At 47.6% G+C, this 22,378-nt stretch overlaps 1 protein-coding gene across 4 annotated transcripts; it reads right to left on the minus strand.

Annotated features, from left to right (window-relative positions):
* Positions 1-659: 659 nt before the first annotated feature.
* LOC311440380 (uncharacterized protein) lies at positions 660-10,446 on the minus strand. Of its 4 annotated transcripts, XM_084527233.1 has the most exons (6): positions 10,315-10,446; positions 8,620-8,693; positions 8,115-8,446; positions 6,982-7,137; positions 5,265-5,381; positions 660-4,413 (listed from the first exon to the last, which is right to left on the minus strand). In XM_084527233.1, exon 6 carries the CDS (start codon positions 4,299-4,301, stop codon positions 3,135-3,137), a length of 1,167 nt encoding a protein of 388 aa, XP_084383359.1. In that variant the 5' UTR covers positions 4,302-4,413; positions 5,265-5,381; positions 6,982-7,137; positions 8,115-8,446; positions 8,620-8,693; positions 10,315-10,446; the 3' UTR covers positions 660-3,134. The 4 variants fall into 4 exon arrangements, with proteins under 4 accessions (XP_084383359.1, XP_084383358.1, XP_084383360.1 ...); XM_084527232.1 differs by lacking the exon at positions 5,265-5,381; XM_084527234.1 differs by lacking the exons at positions 5,265-5,381; positions 8,115-8,446.
* Between the last annotated feature and the right edge of the window lie 11,932 nt (positions 10,447-22,378).

Below are 22,378 nucleotides of genomic sequence, written 5' to 3' on the forward strand. Positions count from 1 at the left end.
GCCTCACGTTAAATCAGAGCTGCCAGCTCCCGAGATTTCAATCCCCCTTGCTCAGATTAATTGACAAATGATGGATTGCTTAGCACTCCCTGCTTACATCAAAGGTTGCTGCTGCAGACTCCTCCACACTCGAAGGCAAGCTGTGAGAGGAGGAAGATGGCACGCAGAGGAGCAGAAGGCTGTACTACAGCAGCCTTTCCTTTGTGCGAGGCTGCTACACCCACCTACAGCCACAGCTGCTGCTGGTACCGAATGCACTTCAAGAGCTGGCGAAGGCAGAAAGCCACTGCTGGATTTCATTCCACTGCACAGGCCTGCTTACCACGCAACATCTCTGTCAACAAAAAAAAAAAGGGCATTGCAGAGGGCAAGGACTGGCCAGGGGCTGCAGGGCAGACGAGGTGTATTTTGATCACCATCGCGACTGGCTATGCCTGTTGCAGTCTACCTGCAACTCACACTGACACCAAGAGAGGAGTGAATTCCAAACCTTGACATTAAAAACGTAAAACACAGAAGTGACGAGCTCTGGGCTAAATTAGGTTGCAAGGGATTTCCTGTAGTTCTGCAGGAGTTTGTGGAAGTTTCTTTGAAGAGGGTCCAAGAGACTTTTCCCAGAAACCATTGTACATTTTAATTACTCTCTTCACACATCCAAGTCAACCTTCCAGGCAAGTATCTTTTTAATAACCTTTTAGTTAAGCCTAGTAGTTTCCATTTCACCAGCCATTTACTTTTCCCATTAAGCAGGCCTTTGTTCAAAACACTTCCACCATTATGCTTTCCCAGGTACAAATCCCACCAATTGCTAACCCCAATCAGCAGAACAACTCGATGCTCCTAATTACAGCAACTGCCTAAGCAGAACAGTCACACAACATAAAGGTGTGCACGCTGGTGCAGCTTAATTGGATATTAAACCCCCCTACGGCAAGAGTACTGCACACCCAAGGGAGAGGAGGATGCTGAAAAAGGGAGACTGTAGCTGACACCTTAAAAACGGGTTTAGAGGATGAGGGTGCAAAGTCAGTGCATGGCAGCTTCCAGGGTAGCTCTGTCACCTTGCCATCCTCCCTCTCTCTGGGGCACTCCGGATTATGTGGAACAGCACGGTTCCTGCAGAACAGACCTCTCTCTGCAGATCATTTTCCCACTATTGCCTTTTAGCCAGAACTTTCTCTGTGTGAAGATCTTTCCTCTTACAGAGAGACAAAGCAGCCCTCAGATAAGGCCCTTTGCTGAGAGTCTCTCTGAAAAGCCCTTTGATACTGGAACTACCTGCAGGGGGGAGGTGGGAGAAGTCTCTCTCACAGCTGTAGTAAATGCAAATGGTACGCAGGGTCCAGATCCATCCCAGCGCAGGTATCTGTGTAACATCACTTCAGAGACGGCGTAACACATCCCTAAGACCTGAAATGCAGATCAGAGCCCTTATCTGGAGGCTCCTTTGAGGAATGAAATTGTAATGATCTACTGGTGAGACTGGGAGATTTCATCTCCCATTCACAATCACGCTAAAGTGTCGCAGAGGATGGTGGTTTACTCTCCAGTAACCAGGACTGTAACTCTCCTGCTCAGCTAAACAGTCAGCACCCCTCAAACAGCATCACAGCTAACCACAGAAACGTGGAGCTTGGACTTCACACCTGCACCGAAATCCGGGGGAATATCAGTCATTTTTACTCTACGAAATCTGCAAACAAATGGCACATCAGTTCTTTACATGAAATAGCCTGGTAGGAAATGCAAAGGTACATTACCCTGAAGTTTTACTTTCACCCTGCTGCACAGCCTCCTGCTGAAAAGGCAGAACGCATTAGACAGAAACCAGTGAAATTACAGCAGCTGGCAGGGGAAGGAAGCAAAGCTTTCTGACACAGAAAGGAAATTTGGGCTGTCACTTAAGGACAAACTGGATGCTTCTACCAAAGTGCTCAACAATAGACTACTTTAAGTGCCATAATTATGTTTCAAAGTTACAAACCCCACTGCCATAATGTGTCACTACATGCTTCTTTCAGTGTTATAGTCCTGGGGTATTTGGCAACATCTGCTCGAGTCTGCCTGGCTATTTTCTAAGGAAATTGTTCTTCACTGATCGTTTGAATCTAAATCAAAGTGAAGGGTCTAGCACGCACTTTGAGTAGTACACAGACAGGGCACAAAACATGGTTTTGTTAGGAGAAGCTTCCTTATGTCCAAAAATGTTTAGGAAATAATGTTTAGGAAAAGATTCCTATGCAACAAGTAGCAAAGGTGACTTAATTTGGGTCTTTCTCCTGCTCTTTCAATTTTTGTGTTCTCAAGCTTTTGCTACTGTCGTACTCAGCTGGACAGATACAGAGCGCACGGTCCCATCATAAATATAAATGAGTTCAAATCCCTCGCCCTAAGAACATGCAGTGTCATAACGAAAATAGAACTCTCTTCATTATTAACAGTCATTCAACCAGTAACACAAAGGTGCATAAAGGACTGGTGCTCCCTTGGACCGAAACATTTATGAAATACAGCTGATAAGTGTTTAGTTTATTAAGGAACTGTTTTGTGGGTAGGTCTTTTGTTTGTGTTTTTTGTTTGTTTGTTTGTTTGTTTTTTAAGTAACTAACATGACACTTCCCCTCCAAATAAAAATACATAATGGAAAGAAAAACTCTGCAGAATGCAAGGAGGACGCAAGGACAACCACGGACTGTTCTGGCTTAGCAAAGACCTGCAACAACAGATCTCCAGACCCAGTGCCAAGGAGCCACCACACTTGAGAGGGCAGGGCCAATCTGTCCAGTGACCAAGACTGCAGAGAGAAGTTTCATAGCCCATGCATCCTTGCAAAAAGCTCAAGCAGATGCATCTCCGATTCACAGTGGTGACACAGTGCCAGCACGTGAGCTATTTCAGTCTTCACAAGTCTCACATTTCGTTACTCAGTGGTAATTTAGCTATTTATTCACGCGAAGACAGTTTAAAGCCAGTAAGTGCAAGCTCTACCAGCACAAGTTCCTGAGCTCCTCGCTCAAGTTGGTCCAGACTGGCTGTAGTGCATGCAGCGGAGTGCTTTCCCCGGGCCTCTTTAACAGGCCTCGTTCAGGCTACGAAGCAACCAAAGGAGACCGCAGCCACAAAGGAACTAAGAATTAGGATTTGTCCAGCTTGTGCGTGCGCTCGTGCCTCCGCAGGGTGCCTGACTCGGTGAAGGAGTGACCGCAGTAGTCGCAGGAGTAGGGTTTTTCCCCGGTGTGGATGCGCTGGTGGCGCTGGAGCGATGCCAGGCGGGTGAACGTCCCTCCACACTCCTCGCAGTAGAAGGGGCGCTCCCCGGAGTGAGTCTGCTGGTGTCTTTTCAGCCTGAGCAGCTGCACGAACGCCATGCCGCATTCCTGACACTTATAGGGCTTCTCTTGCCGGTGGATCACCTTGTGCTTGGAAAGCAGGTTAGGTTTATCGAAGCCTTTGCCGCACGTGGGGCAGGCGTAAGGCTTACAGTCTTCTTCCTCAGCCTTGTGGTTCTCCGCACAAGGCTGGTCGGTGTACTCAACAGTCTGCTGGTTACGGTGCACGATCGACCAGGGGTTCCTAGCCATGCCATTCCCCAAAATCACCATGGAGCGCTCTATCTTGTGCACGTTGCGCAGGTGCCTCCAGACATCGGCCGTGCGAATGAAGCCCTTGTCGCACTCGGGGCATTTGTGCGGCCTGTCACTAGAATGGATCAGCTTGTGCATGCGCAAATTGGCCGCGCGGAAGAACTCTTTGGCGCAGACAGGACACCGATAGGAGTGTTCCACCAGGTGAGTTTGCTTATGCTCCTGCAGCTCGCTCATCCCCTGGAAAGAGGCACCGCACTTCTTGCACCGATACGGCAAAGCTTCTCCAGAGATGGGTTCCACGTCCTCCTCAAACACAGCACCAAGGATGGCGTTCTCATTATCACCACGCGCTCTTCTCCGTGGCTTCTTGGAGCGCTCAGAGGAACAGCGCCCTGCGTCTTTATCTTCACACTGCAGGTCCAAGTTGGTACTGGAAGGGACAAATATCCCAGTCGTGCTCTCACCTCGTTTCTGGTAGCAGCTCTCATAGGATTCCTTGTCTTCGCTCTGCAGCTCTGCTGGAAGCTCCTGCTTACCTGGCAGTCCAGCAGAGTTGCAACAAGGACTGGATGTCTCCGAGAAATTCATGTCCACCTCCTCCTGAAGGTTAGGTTTGTGGCCCACCTCCTCGGTGGTCTTTCTGGAATAATTTGACTGCTTCTCACCTGTGTCACAAGAGTTACTCTCAGAGCCCCAGTCCACCTTCACATCCATCCTCTGCTGTGTACGCCGTGTTCACCTGCAGCTCCTTGATGATGCTGATGCCAAGAGAGTCAAGTCTTTCATGGTAGGTCCATCTCATTCTCAGCTCTCCTTACAGTCCTCCCTTGAAAATAAAACATCCGTTTCAACAGTGATTTTCTGGTATTAATAGAAGTTAACACAGTAAAGATTATTTTTATTTATTAAAAGAATGGGACAGGCAGTCATTTACGTGGAAGGAGAAAAACAATTTTTCTGCTATTATAGCTGTAGAATATATACATTCAGCATGTAGAATACACACAGACTACATTTATCAAGGTTAAATCCTCTGTCACAATTCAGCCTCCTCTACAAATATAAATTGTTAAACAACTTACAATTTTAACTCACTTAAAGACAAGAAGCCTTCAGAACTCCGGGGTGCAAACGCTTTAGGCAAAGTCCTGCACTTATCTCCCTAGTTGCCCCCACAAGTCTTTATCCAAAGGACTCATGTTTGTTTTTACTTTGCTAAATAAAACTAGAAGAACCTGTTACTGGAGGAAAGCACCTTGTGACTGGTAAGGTAATGCAATTAGACAGCGGGACTATGCCAAGCAGCCAAACCCAGCAGCAATAAGAGGCTCTGTACAGAAGGTGGGTTTGGCAAGCTCTGGAGCACCTTCGGTCATCTTTACCAGCGTTATCCGAAGCATCCTGAGGATGTTTGGGACCCCTGTGCCACCATCAGCTGGCACCATGCAGAGAAGACCGCTGTTCTGCAGCAACAGGCAAGAAAAGGTATCAAAGAGCTGTCCAGAAAGCTTGCTAACCATCCTCCCAGGCTTCAAAGCGCCGCTAGTAATCTTCCAGAGCTGGTCCGCTGCGACAGCTTCAAATACTCTGGGTAAACAGCCCTTGCAAACTGACCTTGCTAACAGAGAATATGAATATATGCAAAGGTAATCGGTCCAAAACGCATGAGTCACAAACCTTCTTGTGAGGAAGATGTTTTCATTTATGCCATCCCAAGCTGTGGATTTGCAAGGTTTTCAAGATTTGTCCCAGCAGCCTCTGATGACAGCAGCTCCACGGGGAGCTTTCAATCACCTGGTTTAAAAACGTGTTTGCATTGAATTGCTAATCTAACCTCGGAAAGCACAATTTTTTTCCATCCTGATGACTCCCTTGGTTGTCCCTGACCCCCACGTTCTCCTTAACACCCATGTTTCATATTCCCTGCACTCCCACTGTTTCTTCACTTCCTCGTGGCTGGTTTTGTCTGGGTAAGACTTCTCTGAACACAAGCACTTATATACCCTCACAAATCCATGTAAGCACGTATGTATGCATGGATACAATTCCATACTGACATGCACACAAATACAAAGCTTGGCTATTTGATTTCAGTACGCTTAAATAGTTATAAAGGCAGTATAGCAGCGTGCTTTAAGTGAAAGGTCTCATTCACGTCTCAGAAAGGCCGGTTTCATTCGAGACACAAACTGCGCTTTCTTCTACTGTGATGCAGAAAACAAGCCTGAATCGGTCGTCTTCATTAGTCACTGCCTGGAACAGAATGGCTCAACTCACCCACCAACTTCAACTGTTCCCACTAATTTAATACTACTTGCATGAAAACAGGAACTATTCCTCACTCCCTACAAGATGCCGAGCATCTCCCGTGGCACACCTTCAGATCCCTAGTTGAGTCATTGATTTGCTTTTTCCTTTGTCGAAGAAGAACTTCTCAAAGCAGGCTGGCACTGCTCGGCTTAATAAAACTCCCTGACCATGCCCGCCTGGTTTCCATGGGGGGAAAAGTATTTAAATCATGATGCAGGCTTTAAAAAAAAGGAAAAATTAAGGCAAAATGAAAACACCACGCTTTTCCCTGCCCTGCTCATTACCTGTGGGGCTTCTCATCAAAACCTGGGCTCAGCTTGGCCCCATGCTGGCAGTGCAGTCACAGCGTACCCAGTCCCACAGCAGCTGGTGGCAGGGTGACCCCCCAGTGCCCCTCTGGGTGGCCTTGCTGCTTGGAGCTGCAAGAACAGGCAGAGGAACAGCCCCAGGGCTATCAGGGAGCTCACGATTACCCCCTGCCAACAGTAACTGCTCATCTTTCCACAGAAGTTTGGCAGCGATTGGATTTGATTCCAGGCTTTGGTTTGTTAGAAGAAACAGGCTCTGTGCTTGTAAGGCTCTGGCCACCTCCCTGACTTCTGTGCCTCATTCCCTGTTTGAATGAGATTTTCCTTCAGCCTCAACACCCAGAATTGCATGCAGCATTTTCTTTGATGTCTCACCAGGCCTTCCACTACCTGGCACTACTTCCTTACTCTTAATGGCAGTCCTTTGACACATCCTAGGATCCCATCTACCTTTTTCAAAGCCACAGGACAGCAGCAGCCCCCCGGCATTCTCAGGCTCCTTTCCTCCCTCCTTCACAGCTGATAAGCCACCAATTTGAAGCAGAAAATTTCACCATTTGTCTACCACCACTTCCCAAAGTCTTCTTATTTTTCTGCAGCTCTGTTCATACTCCACGTCAACACATTTCATTCCCACAACTCCTTTCTTGCATTAGCACCATCAGACTAATTGTTCAACACAAAGAGTCGAAGCTGCAGTCCCCGTGAAGCCCCGTTATTAACCTCCCAACAGCTTCTCTTCCACTACACGTTCCTCCCCCAGTTATCGTACTGACCGGTGCGGTGCTTCCTGCAGTCACCATCACTCTCCAGCACCACCACATGATCTTGCAGAGATTGCTCCTGCTTTCAGCGTTGCAGTTATGCCGAACATTGGACAGCTGTCTCAGTGGATCTTCTTAACAAAGCTCACAGGTTTTCAAAATGGGTATCTACAAATAACAGCACATGGGGAGATGAAGTCAAAACCAAACAGGAGTGTACATTATTAGCATGGAAATATGGCATTTAAGTTTTGCTGTGAGAATCTTGCAGAGAAAGAGCTGTCATTTCAACTCTCACAAACTAGGAAAAAACTCATGATTTTTTTTTTAAACAAGCATTTTTTCTGAATTTAAAATCTCTGACATTTCTTACTGTAATGCAGCAGTTGGGCACAGCAAAGGCTTTCTTCCACCTAGACCCATGACACACAAAGTCACGTACCTCTTCGCTGTCCCTAACACATCCCTTTGTTCATCATTATTCATTAGGAAGACCCTAGCAATACAGAAGCATGTATGGGACCAACAGCCAGCATGTTTGTGTGGGGTGCAGGTGATAAATGGTCATTTTCTGTTCAAAACCCAAACCCAATACGCACACAAATCATGGGTCATTACAACTGATACATTAAAACACGAGGGGATGCATGGAAAGAAGGGATGACGAGTGGTTCTGGCCAAGCGGGCTGTGCAGCCTAGCAGTGAGACTTCTGCAAAACCAGCATCAGAGGGTGGGGACTCTTGCCAGTAGAGCCCCTTGTGCTTGGAAAGCACGTTAAGTTCATGGCAACCTTTGCCACACGTTGGACAGATTTACAGTTTACATTCTTCTCCAGGTTTATGGTCATCTGAATATTCCTGATAGATGTTGTTCTCATCCTCCTGGGTCCTGTGCACTTGAGACCAAGGGTTCCCAGCCACACCATTTCCTAAAATCTTTGAATGCTCTATGTTGTGCACACTGGGTAGCTGCCTCCAGATACTAGCCGTGCCAGTGAAACCCTCGTCACACCCTGGACACTCACGTGGCCTGCCACTACAATGCATATGTGCATTTATAAATTTGCAGTAAGGAAGAGCTGCTTGCTACCAACAGTGACACGGGTTTCCCACAAGGTGAATCTGCTTGAGTTCCTGCAACTCACTTGCATCCTGGAAAGAGGCATTGCATTTCTTTCTCCTGTAAGTCAAAGCATCTCTAGAGATGGGTTCCAGGTCCTCCTCCCCAAAAGCATTAATAAGAATGATGCTTGCATCATCCTTGCTTCTCCCTCCTTGAGGTTCCTCTGAGCGTTCAGAGGAACAGCGCTCTAAATCTTTGTCTTCACTCTGCAGGTCTAAGTTGGTACTGGAGGTGTCAAAAACCCCAGGGGTGGCTGAATTATGTTTCTGGTGGCAAGTTTCAAAGCTTTCCTCTTCTTCAGACTGCAGTTCTATACGAACGTCTTCTCAAACTGATGGTCCAGCAGGAAGGCACCTAGGAGTAGATGGGGGTGAGTAATTTTCCTCCACCTCCAGCTGGAGGCTGGATTTGCAGCCCACCAACTCTGAGGGCTGTCTGGAATCACCCAAGTGTTCCCCACCTGTGTGGGGATTGTCACTGACAGAAACCAAGTCCACCTCCAGCCTCTAGAGTCACAGAGTACTTACTTGTTAGTAATTGTGGAGACAGGCAGCACAAGTTCCCATGACCTTTCATGGCTGGCTTCTTCCAGGGCAGATTCCTTAGAAAATAAACAAGAATTTTATTATCTGCCAGGCAAAGTTAGGATTTAAGACGTCAATTTAGTTCAAAATACTTTAGGAGTAATACACAACTCAGAACACTCCAAATGCTAACTCACGGGTTAGACTGAGGACCCGGGACAACTCTATTCACTACACTTTTTCCTGTTGTTGCTCTGAGACACGACAGAAAAGGGCTCTTATGCCAGGATAACACAGCCAGCATTTACACACCCCAAGACTTGCACCCACAGAAGTGTTGATACACTCATGCAAATCACGAGCACAGTCCCCATACTAGCCTCTTGCTTTCAGTAATGAAGAGCAGGCCACCCTGCTAACCTTTTTAACCTAAATAAAAAGAATAAAATGAAAAATGAAGCTCAGAGATCTGATCACACGCATGTTGGTTTTCAGACTAATATAGTTGGCTTTATCAAGTTCTGTGTATTTTTTTAATTTTACTCCTAATAATGAGGTATTTGGAACATAGCTTGCCTCCTGCTTCAAACGTTGTACTTACAAGCACATGATTTCATTAAATTTTACATTCCAAGCATTTTCCATCAGCCTCGATGATTTATTGCAGCACAGCAAAATAAGCCCTAATCAAGGGGCAGGGGGCAGCTCTCTCCTCCCAGTGCTGGTTATAACACACGCTACAGCTGCAGAAAGGGAACAAGCACAGCAGCACCCTGCTGAGAGCAGTTCAAGGAAGATTCAGGATCTGATGCTGCCCTCTCTCAAGTGACCCAGTGCAAGGAATCACTGCACTACCTTTAGTCACCTAAAGGCACGTAAGGCTTTATTCCTTTTCTGCAAAGCTTTCTGGGGCCTTCCAGGTCTTGGGGTCCCGGACAACTATCATCCTGTAAATAAGGCATTCAGATAGGTGAACATGTTGAGAAAACAGCTCCAAACTAGAAGACAGCTCCTCACTACAGCCAACGCCAGGCGCCGTCACAAAATCTGGAGTCACCAAGGCACAATCAGCTGGAGGAAACCAGGTGAGGACTGCAAGAAGCCTTTCTGGCATGCTCCAGGTTCTCAAACTTCCCTTTTCTCCTGCAGGTATCGATCTGGGCTGTCACCAAACCTCTGTGCAGAATTCGCCTGACTTTGCTAACGCCCCCAGCCCAACTCTGCCAACTCCAACCGCTGCACGGGCAAGGCCACCCCTCTGGGCTGGGGCTTTAGGGGGGCGAATTGTGTATCTGTTATCAGCCCACATGCTGTATCTTTACACATTTTGCTGCAAAAACAAACAAACAAACACACACACAAAAAAAAAAAAAAACAGAAAAGGCAGAAAAAACTGAAAGAGGTCTGGGAGCCCTGCAGCTCTCCTGGTACCCGCTGGTACCTCCCGGAGCAGCCGCTCAGCAGCGGGACACTTCTCCAGCAGGACCTTCTGAAGCTCCAGCCGCGGATTTTTAGCAGCCGTACCCTCTCCGCAGGTTTTTCAGCCCAAAAAGGCGCAGGGCCGGGGCGCTCCGCCCGACCCTCAGCGAGCCAGCCCCGCGCCCCCCCGGTCCCCTCGGGTCCCCCATCCCGTCCCATCGCCCTCTTTTCGCCCCCTCGGGCCCGGGGGCTGCCCGCAGTGCCCGCTCTGCCCCTCACCGTGCGGCCGGGGCCGGGCGCTGCCCCCCGGCGGCCTCGGCCCCGCGGGCGGAGCGGGCGCGGCGCTGCTCAGGGCCCGGCCCGGCCGGCGGCCGCCATCTTCTGCCGGGACCATCGGCAGCCCCCCGGCTGCTGCCCGCCGCTGACGCGCCAGGCCCCGCCTCGCTGCCTGACTGACGGCTCTCCTCGCCAATCGCCGCGCGGGAATCGGTGACTGGCAGCGCGGCGCGCCAATCGGTGTGAAGGAGGAGGGGATGGAGGCCTCCCGCCTGCCCGCCATGGCACACCCCCCCGTGACTGGCACGGCCGGGGCCGGCTCTGTCACACCCCCGGGCCGGGGACGCGGCCACCGAGCGGCCCCCGGCGCTCCCCGAGTGTGACTGACACCCGGAGACCGGCCCCTGTTCCTCCCTCAGTTTGAGTGATAAAGCCTTGTCACAGCCCCGGGGGGACAGGCACAGGCAGAGCGCTGCCCCTGTCACACCCCCGGTGTGACTGTCACTGCCCCTGTCACACCCCCAGGGACTGTCACAGGCAGAGCACTCCCCTTGTCACACCCCCAGGGATTGTCACAAGCACAGCACTACCCCTGTCACACCCCCAGTGTGACTGTCACAGCCTGGCACCAGCCCCTGTCACACCCCCAGCGACTGTCACAGGCAGAGCACTGCCCCTTGTCACACCCCCAGGGATTGTCACAAGCACAACACTGCCCCTTGTCACACCCCTAGGGACTGTCACAGGCAAAGGACCAGCCCCATCACACCCCCAGTGTGACTGATGCAGGTGTAGGACCAGCCCCATCACACCCCCAGGGACTGTCACAAGCAGAGCACTGCCCCTTGTCACACCGCCAGTGTGACTGTCACAACCTGGCATCACCCCTGTCACACCCCCAGGGACTGTCACAGGCAGAGCACAGCCCCTGTCACACCCTCAGGGACTGTCACAGGCAGGGGACCAGCCCCATCACACCCCCAGGGACTGTCACAAGCAGAGGACCACCAGCCCCATCACACCCGCAGGGTGACTGACACAGCCAGGGACCAGCCTCGTCACTTGCTGTGACCAAGCCCCCAAGATCAGTCCCCATCACACACACCTGTGTGACCAACACCGCCAGAGAACAACCCCTGCTCCATCCCACCGTGTGCCTGTCGCACTGGGACCACCCCTGTCCCCTGACCTGTCACACCACCATCGCCTGACACTGCGATGTCCCCCGATGTCCCCCTCCTCACACAACCACTCAGCCAGCAGGGCCGAGGAAGCCAAAGAGCAACGAATGCACACCGTGGTCACACTAGCCATCAAAAAACACATCAGGGGACAGCACCACGCCGTCACAGGAGCAGCAGACTGTTAACACCCATTTAATAACGCAGGATGTCCAGTGGCATGAGGGGGATCCACCACCAGCAAGCCCAGAAGCGATGCCCCCGAGCAGGGTGTCAGCCACGCCTGCTGCATGCCGTGATTTCTGTGCAAACCACCTGCACTGCCCACGGATAACGGAGGAATGACTGTGTGAGAGAGTGCGAGTGCACTGTGTGTGTGTGAGCAATCCCCTAAATACACGGGCTGCAGGGGAGAAGCCTCCAGATCCAGGACTCTTTGCTAAATCAAGTCAGGGGTATGATGCCTGTGCTATGCAGATGAGCTGTCATATTGTCTCCCACACAAGACTGTCTCCAAAGGAACCTACACCTACTGCAAATATCCTGCAGCATATGGACATTTATAGGTCAACCTGGAAAAAAAAAGTGAGAATAATGATTGTCCTAAAAAAGCAGGAACCCAAATAATTTTCCAGTATATATTTGCACACAAGGAACAGGATGAATTATATATACCTGAGAGCCATTAGAAAATGTCAGATTGCCTCTAAAATGAATTAGGAAAAAAAAAATGCCTCCAGCTTTCTTGTGCAATAAGGGAGTGCAATAAGTAAATAAGAATCCCTAATAAAAAGTCGATCCCTGAAGTGACTTTGCAAATGTACCCTTAGCCTCTGTCATGCTGGGGACAGAGTCTGGGACCTTGTCCTAGCAGCCAGAAACACCACGGAGCTGACACTGACAGAAGAGCTGCGCTTTCATTGCAGGAGCAACCGTGATTTATAAACCGGGAACTCCTCCTGTAATGATTTCAGAGCAAACCCAGAACGTTTGTTACCCTTCTCTAAATGGAGCTGGAAAAAAATAACTTCGGGTGCCAACTCTGTGAAAACAACGCGTGCCTTGACAGCAGAGCGTTAGAGGATTTAAAAATGAAGACCCAGCAATATTCTGTGTGTGGTGGGAAGAAGGGGACAGGCAGCCCCACAAGTCTCTGCATTTCCAAACTCTCAGCATTCCCCTCCAGCATGTACCTGCCACACCTCCCAGCTGTTTGCACCATCCCCAGAATATTTTTCCAGAGCTTCAGTCTCTGAAGACAGAAAAGGAGCTGAACTCTCCATCGACTGACACTTCTGCTGGAGAGCTGAGATTTCTATAATTACCATAGGAGAGAATCTGGGGAGGCAGGTGAATTTTTTTTTTTTTTTTGTAAATTTGGATGTCGCACATTTAAAAACAAAACATTTTACTTAAACATCAGCACGTTGGTTCATAATTGCAGTGCGGGGAAGAGGAGCACGTCAGTAGTTGGAGAAACATTGAATTTGCAGGGAAGCAACTGAAGCGTTTGCACAGAAGGGGGCAAATGGAGATAAGACAGGCTGTCTTCTGCTTGCATTCAGCTGTCGGGAAACTTGCACAGCAGAGATTTATCCTTTTTAAAAAAGAAGCAAGGAGGAAAAACAGAAATCTATAGGAACACCTGCTTTCCCTTCTCCTATCTGCAAACTCTCAGTAGATTAACTGTTGGACCACAGCTTGACTGGTTGACACAGTCGGTTTTCTACCACAACAGATCTCTCTCACATCTCTGTTGGGGTCTATGCACCTGCTTGCAGGACCATCCTCACAAAGATCACATAGTTCAAGGGCGAGAATCAATCTGCCTTGAATATTTTGGCCACAGATCATAGAATCACAGAACGGTTTGGATTGGAAAGGACCTTAAAGATCATCACTTTCCGACCCCTCTGCCATGGGCAGGGACATGTTCCACCAGACCAGATTGCTGAATGACCAAGGTGTCCGTCTTTGCATATTTGTATGAATGCCTTTTCATTTGGCTCCCTTTTGGGAGAGTCAAGACATAAAAATCCCTTGCTGATGGGCAGCTAGTGAGCCCCAGCTGGCTGTTTTTCAGCCACTGCTCTCTGTCATCACCCACAAAAGAGATGTTTTTGTGGAACTAGGCACACTCAGGGCAGCAGAGAAGCTTATTATTATTATTATTATTATTATTATTATTATTATTATTATTATTATTATTTTATTTATTTATTTCTGCCTTCACTGACAGGGAGCTGAGTCTGTACTGTCCCATGGGCACGAGGTGGCTGTGGCAGCACTGGTGAGGTTTGTGCCAGCATCACAGCTTGCCAGGCTGAATGGCTCCAGCATGCTGCCTTTGTACTGCCCACAGCATGCTACCGATGGGCCGAGCAGGACACACAGCTACATATTAAATGTACAAATGTCTCTGCAAAACCCTCTTAACCTACGAGACGCTGAGGGTCTGGTTTGATTTGCATTTGTCAGCCTTTCTGATCTGAAGTGTAACAAATGCAGTATGGTGTTCTTACACCTGGGAGATCTCACGAAACACTTACCTGCAGCAGAGGCAGCTCGGCTCCATATGGACGAGCAAGCCTAACCTTTAAAACCGTCTGCAAGATGGGAGCAAATGAAGTCCTGAACGAGTGCATAAGGGAACAGGATATAATACAACTAAACAGGTAATCACTGCTAGATTATCTCGAAACACAGACTAACACAAAACAAACCAGGAGAGAGAGCTTAAGACATATGATAACCGAAGCACTGCTCCAGTGCAGAGTGTGATAACAGGCAATCTCATCCTTGATGTCTCTGTATTTCCTTACTGGAAACTCTGCAATTATTCAGATTAAAAAAGCACCACTTGCTTGAATCCAACTAGCATTATTCACGTGGTTTTACGCATATATCCTGTACAGATGCCTCCGTGACTTTGCAGAAAATAAACCATACTTTATATAAAGCAATCAACTCGCCAAGTAAAATTTAAATTGCCCTACGTATTTAACAGTTTCTGTTGTGTTTTTTTTTCCTTCCTAGAGAACTGAAACTTGAGCTAATGAATTAGAAAATATAAAATAATCAAAAACACCTAGAAAAAGAGGTTAAAATAGTTATTCTTGCTCAGCTGAAGAATCTATCGGTTATCTGTCCCAGATTTAATTACTGAAAACCACGAAGATTGTCTAGCTCAGCACAAAGTTTCTGACCTGAGCCAATTTCATATTTGACAGGATAAAATACCACTTACTTAGAAGAACGAGCTGAATAACACCTACTAAGCATGCATGCTGATGAGCTTTCAGAGGGGCGATGGCTTTACAGATCCAGCCCCGTTTTGATGAAACGCACTAGAGAGATTCAACCAGCGTGAGCAGGGAACAGGGCACAGCCCGTGGCCATGTTTCTTCTGGGTACCAGGTCTTCCCTGGTGCGTGACTCTGCCTGCTGTGTCCTTTGGGGTGACTTTTAAACCAAAGGATCACGGGCAACGCAGAGCAGCCAACATAATCAAAGCCCCTGTCATCCGTAATAACTCCAAGATTCCCAAACTGCTTATAAGTACACGGTAGCCACATAAAAATTAATGACCCATTGATTGCAAACAGCAAAGTACAAGGCAAAAACAGATTTGTTGATGTATCTATTTGCCATTCTCTGCCCGTCCTCACACTAAAAATGTTTCTGGTTACGGTTACTGTTAATTGGTTTTTATCTTGCAGCGGAGCTAAGAGGTTTCAGCTGAGATGGGGTTTCACTCTGTTAGGCAATTACACAAACATCCAGATGCACAGAAAATCCCTGCTTTGTAATCCAGACGAGGCAGAACACAGTGAGTTATCTCAGTACTAAAGGGAGGTTTCTGATCTGGAAAAAAAAAATATTTCTGGCTGACCAAGGAAGCATCAGGGAAGGTGAAAAAGTGAATCACCTCCTCCTTGTGCTTCATCTGCTATAGCTCACAGGTTAAAAACTCAGCCTCGGTTGCCTGAATTTTAGCTCATCAACTGCAACACGCAGAAGGATGGTATTTTCAGACACACCACATCTTCTGAAGACATTCCTCCTAAGGAGGGCTTCCTCGCGCGGTGTCATTATCTCCGACAGATTTGCTTTGGAAATTTCCTCCCGGGGCTCCTCCAAGTTGACAAGTGAATTCTCTGCATCGGAAATATTTGTTCAGAGGCTGCCAGGCTCATCAGTCACTTCCCAGAGGAGGAGGCAGTCTGGGGGGGGGGAGAGGGATTTTGCTCTTCCCCCTGCAAAAATGATGATATTGAGGGGATGCTCACTGCAGCCACGTGCCTAGGCCACTTGTCTCCCTGTGACACTGCTCATTTCTCAAGATATTCCATGCAAAAGCAGCTTAGAAAGAAAGAGACTGGCTTTTATGCTTTCTTGTCCCGTTTAGGAGCGGGTTTCTTGTGTCAGGTGCTCCTACTGTGGTCAGCAAGAGCACACAGCTGAGTGCCCAGCACGAAATGGCTGAGCCAGGGCTGGGGACACAACTTCTGCCTGGCCTTGGCTGCCACAAACAGATCACAAGCATGCCAAAGCAAGAGAGTGACCAGGACTGGCCTGAGAAGGCCTTCCCCAGCCCCTTGGCACCCCCTGCTCTGGGAATTTAGGGGGGATAAGACACCCCTGCCAGCTGCCATCCACCAAGGCAGGGCTCATTATTTTAGACCTAACCAGGCAGAGGGGAAAAACGAGCATCCTCCCAGCATGGGATTGCTTAACCTGTGGTCTGATCTTATTTCTTGATGACTGTAGACATGATTTATGGCATCTCCACGTAGCATCATGGGTGGACAAGGAGAGGATGACCAGATCTCAGACAGCATCTAGACTGGTTACCAAAGGCCTCTGACAGCTCCTGGTTTCCTTAATGAAGAGTTCTTTCTTACAGCTCTGTCCGCTTCTTCATCAGTCATCGTTAACGAAGCACTTAGGTATCTTATCTGGGAACAGCGAGATTTCTCGTGTACACATAAATCAGCCTCTCTCCAGCAAGAAAGCTCAGTTTTCACCTAGCCAGCTCTTCCTGAAAGCGGAGGCTCTGCCACAAGAAGGAAAAAAAAAAAAAACACTTTCCTGTTTTCATTCTCAGCCATGCCACACTGGAGTCTTTTCCCTTTCAAATGTTATTTGTTATTTTTCATTCCATGTTTGCCAATTATTAAAATGATTTTGCTCAGACAGAGACAAGCAAAGCACAGTGTAGCTTCTTCATCTTGCTTTTTCATCTTCTGTGTTTTTGTCACACCAGCGAAGATTTGATTTGTTCTCTTTGAAAGATGGCTGAGGACTCGTTTGTCATGATTATTCCACTTTTAAGGTGCTGCTGCTCTGCTACACGGCTGAAACCAGGCAAACCAGTGGTGAACACATCAGACTTTGAAATGTGCCATGGGAGAAAAATTGTTATTAGCTCCTCCTGCTACCAAAGGCATCACGCTGGATTTTCAGCCTCACCAGTGCGGCTGTGCCTATGGTTTCTAAAGCCAAAAGATTAAGATTCATCAATTAACAAAAGAAGCTGGCAGATAATCTCATGATTAAGGCAGTGGAGCGGGACCTGGGAGAACTGGGTTGATTTCCCAGTCCTGGGCTAGTTGCTATGTGATCTGATTTTTTTTCATTACTACCAGCTGGAGTCTCTCGGCTCTGCTGTAAGACAAATAGAAATAACCCCCAAACTCTCGATGCATTTCATGTTCTGCAGCCGGCCTTTCCTCGAGCTTGTTATTTTTTCCAGAATCTCCTGTGATTGACTAAATAACTCCTTATAATTTTTTTTTTTCTTTTTCCCCTTTCTTCTGTTTCCTAGTGAATGTCTTTACCTTCTGTCTGTTGCAAATGCGAACAGTTTTAATTAGGTGCTGTTGAAATGTCTTTTGCAGCTTGGCATCCTGTTCGGTTTCGCTCCTCTCGTTCTCTTTGCAGTTCTGTTCCTTCCCACATTGCTTATGTTTTCTTGTTTGTGGAAGCTCTTCTTTATACGCACAATTCAATCACGTTGCTCTTCAATTTCATCTCTAATAAATATAAATAGGGAAAAGAGCACCTGAAGCCCCTCTCCAGATGCTTTTTAGGTAGTCCTCCTTTCCTATAGCCTGTCCTTCAGATGGTAAAGGGTTTCCAGATGAATTCAAGGACAAAACACCTCAGCCCCTCAGCTCAATGGATTTGTTGTGCTTTCAATTACCTTCTTAAATGACTTCTTTTCATCTACAACTTTGTAGTTCGTACTCAGCCTTCAGATGAGGTACAGAACATCAGGAAGCCGCTCAACAAACTCTACAAAGAACCCAAACCCCAGCGACTGTGCAATTTAAGCCAATCCCTTGTCCCCTCCTATTCCTGCTTTAGGGTCAAGCTACCAGATTTGGGGTTTACTCAAGTTATCCTTCTTGTGTCAGCTACGAATTTACATGTTCTTCTTTCCCCATGGAGGTTGGCTGTCTCGCCACTCCGTCCTCAGTGCCTTCATCCGTGCCCTATCACAAGCCATTTTTCTGCATTAACCAGATTGCTGTAGATCTAGTTACATCCAGCTTGTCTGGGGAAGTCAGTAATTTCAATTAAGCTGTTATGCATTTACTTCTAGTTTTATAAGAGAAGACAGAGTCTCACTTTTATACTTCCTGATCTCCAGCAGCAATACAACAAAACTCATGAAAAATAGGGCTGAAGGGAACTGCAGCAGCCTGGCCATTTGCCTCTCCAACGCTAGGGCATGGTCAGCTCCAGGAAAAGCCATGCCAGGCAGAAATGCTTAAGAAGTGGCTCTGCACCCAAGCCTTTTGGATGCAGGCTCCGTAACCCCGCACGCAATCTGTTCCAGCATTTACCCCATACTTTTCACTTTCTGGCATAAGCCACTCAGGCGGTCGCCTCCCATCACGTTACCGGGGACAATGCCTGGCTGTGATGAAATCACTCAGCCACGTGTGGCAGAAGGGAGGATTACACAGAAGACAACCTGGTGCATGATGAGTGGGACTTGCAGGCAAAGCCGCATGCTGCAATGTCCCTGCCCGACCCCCATCCATGGGAGGGGGAGCAATTTCTGGGACACTTTGTCCCAGCGTTGACTCTGATCAAAAGACAGACACCGCCTGGCTCTCCTGTGTGCTTTGGGGCATCAACACCACTCCTTGGAGGTGCTCTTGGGGGGGATACTCAGCTTTACCCCCTTCTCTGGTAGTACACAGGCATGCCCCTTCTTCCACAGCCCCATGGCTGTCTTCAGCCCCTTGGTGCAGCACTTCAATCCCTGCAGTTAGGATTTCTGTGCTACTGCTTTCCAGCACAGGTGAAAAAAACTATTTTTGACTCTCGTGTCATCAAATAAGTTAAATGAGGACACACACCAAAAAAATAAAAATCATATCCTCTAGCCTTTTTGCCAGTGAATAGCAACTCGTTCCTGTAGTGCTCCCAAGGGGTTACCTGTTGGATTTGGTTCCCTTCTGCTCTCCAGCGCTTCTTGGAAAAGCAGCAGCCACGCACTGCAAGCTGGGAGGTCTGCAAAAAACAAACCTGTTGACGAGTGAAATTTCAGCTACCGCAACGAAATCTCTGCCCTAAAAATCAATTCCTTCAGCTGCATTTCTTAGGCTTCCTTTGGCTGCTTTGGAGGATTCTCGGGTCCTCAGTTCCAACCCTACAACATACCCGTTTCATTCCAAGTGTCAAAGCACCAGAAATTTTGGGGCTGGAGCAAAGATTTCTTGAGAAACCCTTTCTCAGCACAGCTTTCTGCTCGAGTTCCCAAGCACAGCACTGAAGTGACCTCCAGAATTATCCAGCTCGCTGTTTACATCTGACACCTCACAGTTTGCTCACACTTAATCACAGCAAGAGAAGCCAGGTTAACGAGGCTCCGCCAGGCACCGTGACATTTTCTTTCTACTTAGGGGAAACCTCAAAGACGTTCACACCTGATAAGGCCTGACTGCTTCCACGGCTTGCATTTACAAAGAAAATTGGTAAAAACATCTCCAGCTAGTGGAAAAGAAAAGGAAGCCTTTTCTCTGCATGGAGTGGAAACCCTAGCTCCGGCATTAAGGCAGCTGAAATCGCTAGTTGCTGTTCAAAACCCCGGCCAAGCAGCTGCTGTTTGACGTCTGTGTGTGCAAAGTTACCGTACAGAGAGGAAGGAGGAGAGATGTATTTGGAAGCACGGTGGTAGAAGAAAACACACGGCTCCTTCCAGCCCGGATGGTGCCATTTAGTGCGCGTCTGGATGGCGGAGCTGAAGGCATCGCGTGCGACGTGTCCAACACCCAAGGAGAAACCACCCAGAGCACGGCAGGTCCGTCATGTAGTTTTTCTGGCCAAGACCGTGGTCACAATGAAATAGCTGAAAATAAGATGCCAACGAGCAAAGAATACCCTGAGAGATGAAGACAGATGGTTTCAGGAGAGCCTTGAAGTAGTGCTGAGATGCTAGAGGTGTAGATTAAGATATAAAAGCTGACCTGTTGGACCGAGTCCCTTCTCCATCACAGGGGAATGTCCCACGGCTGCTGAGTTGCTCAGCTCCAGTGAAACAAGCTTGGTCGGAGCTTAATTAGAGAGAAAGATGGGCAAAATAAATAAAAGATGAAATCTTTTAAGTGAATGGACAGCAAAGCCCAGCAAGCAGGGCCTCTAAGCCTACCCTGGAGAGAAAGCAACAACTGCTGACCTGGCATCATCAGAAAAATAGGGAGAAAAAAAGCCAGGTGCCCCCAGCACACCACAGGCTACACCAATACCTGGTGTTGGGCTTCTTCTCATGCTCCTGGTCCATTGTTGGGGCCACACGTGGTTGCTCCAGGCTGCCACGCTGCCCTCCCTGCCAACCATCCCCAGCCAGGAACCAGACACCGCAAACTCCTCAGCTTCATCAATATTTTAATAGATATTGGTTTTTACTGTAAGAGACATCACTTCTTGTTAATTTGAGTGCTGGAATGGCACTGGCAGGCAGGATACTTTGGCTCCAAACAAACCCTGAGGGGAAAAGGGAAATATATTCCTAAGAACAACAATTGGAAAGAATCTAATTCAATAATAGATTTTGTTTGGTATCGTTCTGGCACCAGCAGTCGTCTTCCTGTTATTTTTAGGTTCTGATGACGCCAACAGGTTTGTTGGTTGTTGGTTTTTTTTTATTTATTTATTATTTTTATTGTTGCTGTTATAAAAAAAAAAAAAAGAATTTTTCCATAGTTTAATCACATTGAATGAAATTGCAATTATTTTTAGAATTTAAGACTTTGTACCTCCAGATCTCCAGCAAAACATGCAGATGTTTGCCTGAGTCCAAAAGGAAGGATAAGGACATCTTGGCTGGCTTTTGGAGGAAGATGGAAGGATGGGACGAGGACAGAAAGCAAACAAATATTTTCCTAGCCAGAGACTAACAGGGTTTTAGATAAAGCACATTACACAGCCCAAGAGGCAGAATTTATGTTTATAAACACAAAACAAACATCAAAATCATCTCGTTTCATGTGACAGCTTCTTTATGTTTTTCTTTCCAAGAGATTAGTCACAGAAGAATTTATCTGGGGATATTAGCAGCAGCAGCTACACAGAGCAGGCACCAACTGTTACAAATGCCTGGTCCCGTACTGTTCGTGACTTCCACTAGGTCGTGAAATTCTTGACCTCTAATAAAAAATTTAAAAAAAAAAGCATGTTTTGCAGAGCCTTTCCCAGTGATTTCCTCTGCTTTGTGCATCATGAAGGCTTCTTTTTTGTGTGTTAAGTGGCTTGATGGTAGAGTGGGAGCTGAGTAAGGCAAGAGGGGCTCCCAGGAGAGCCAAGGTGAGGAAAGCACATCAACATCAGCTGTGCTGTCCCACACTTGGGGCACTGAGACTGGGGAGAGCTGTACCTGTTGTACCCCCATCAGACAATTCTGCATTCTCCATTCGACAATGACAACCTCCAGTCTTAAAAACAGGGGATGTTACAGTCCCAGGGCTGTCCAAAATGCAAGCAAAACCCTCCCAGGAAAAAATAACCAAGGCTGTGGTTCCTTACCTTGCAGGAGGTGAAGGGACCTTGGATCCTCATCCCCAAAAAAGTCACCGCTCAGTTGTGCTCGGCACCTTGGCATCAGACCTGGAAATGGCATCAGACCTCTGGAAATGAAGGGACACTGGTTACAACACTGCTTGGCTGCGAGGAATAGGATGCAAACCATAAACTCACGTTTGAAGAGTCTGTTAGCTTAGATGTCGTTCTGGGCTCTGAGTTATGCAAGATCTCTTATTTTTCAAAGGTTAGAAATAAATGACTGGTGAACTCTTTCTATTTTTTTTTCTTTCCTTTTAATTTTTACAATTACAAAAGGTATTTGCAAAACATTTTTTTTTTTTTTTTCCCAGATAGCTTCTGGCTGCTTTCATGCTGAAATTTGGCAGTCAGCATGCATTTCTTATTCAATAACAGACATAGATTCTGCACTTTAAAACTTGCGGTGGGTACAGACCCAAGAGATTTTTTTTTCTTTCAGATCTGCATTAACAAAAAAAATCACACACTACTCTTTTTTTTTCCTGTTTTTAAAGCAAAAGCTCCAACTGAACACCCCAGGATATGTATTAACAACAGACAATTAGCCACGCGTTGCCTGGGCGGCTCCTGCAGGAAGGGTTTTTATCAATAATAAAGTCCTGGAAGTTGCAGAATTTTGCAGTGGGACATCTTAATATTGGGGGAACCAAACTACTTTGGGTGTAGAATAGAGGATACGTGGCTTTGTACCTCCTTTGGGCACTTACCCAAGGCCAGCCCTGCATGGGGGCTTTGCTGTGGGTCAGGGTTTGATGTTGGGTGCTGTAGGGTGAAGGATTTGGGAGAGGGACATTCAGCAGTGTTGGGTTTGA

The sequence above is a fragment of the Aythya ferina genome, assembly GCF_964211825.1.
Source record: "Aythya ferina genome assembly, chromosome: 8".
In the NCBI taxonomy this organism is placed as follows: domain Eukaryota; kingdom Metazoa; phylum Chordata; class Aves; order Anseriformes; family Anatidae; genus Aythya; species Aythya ferina.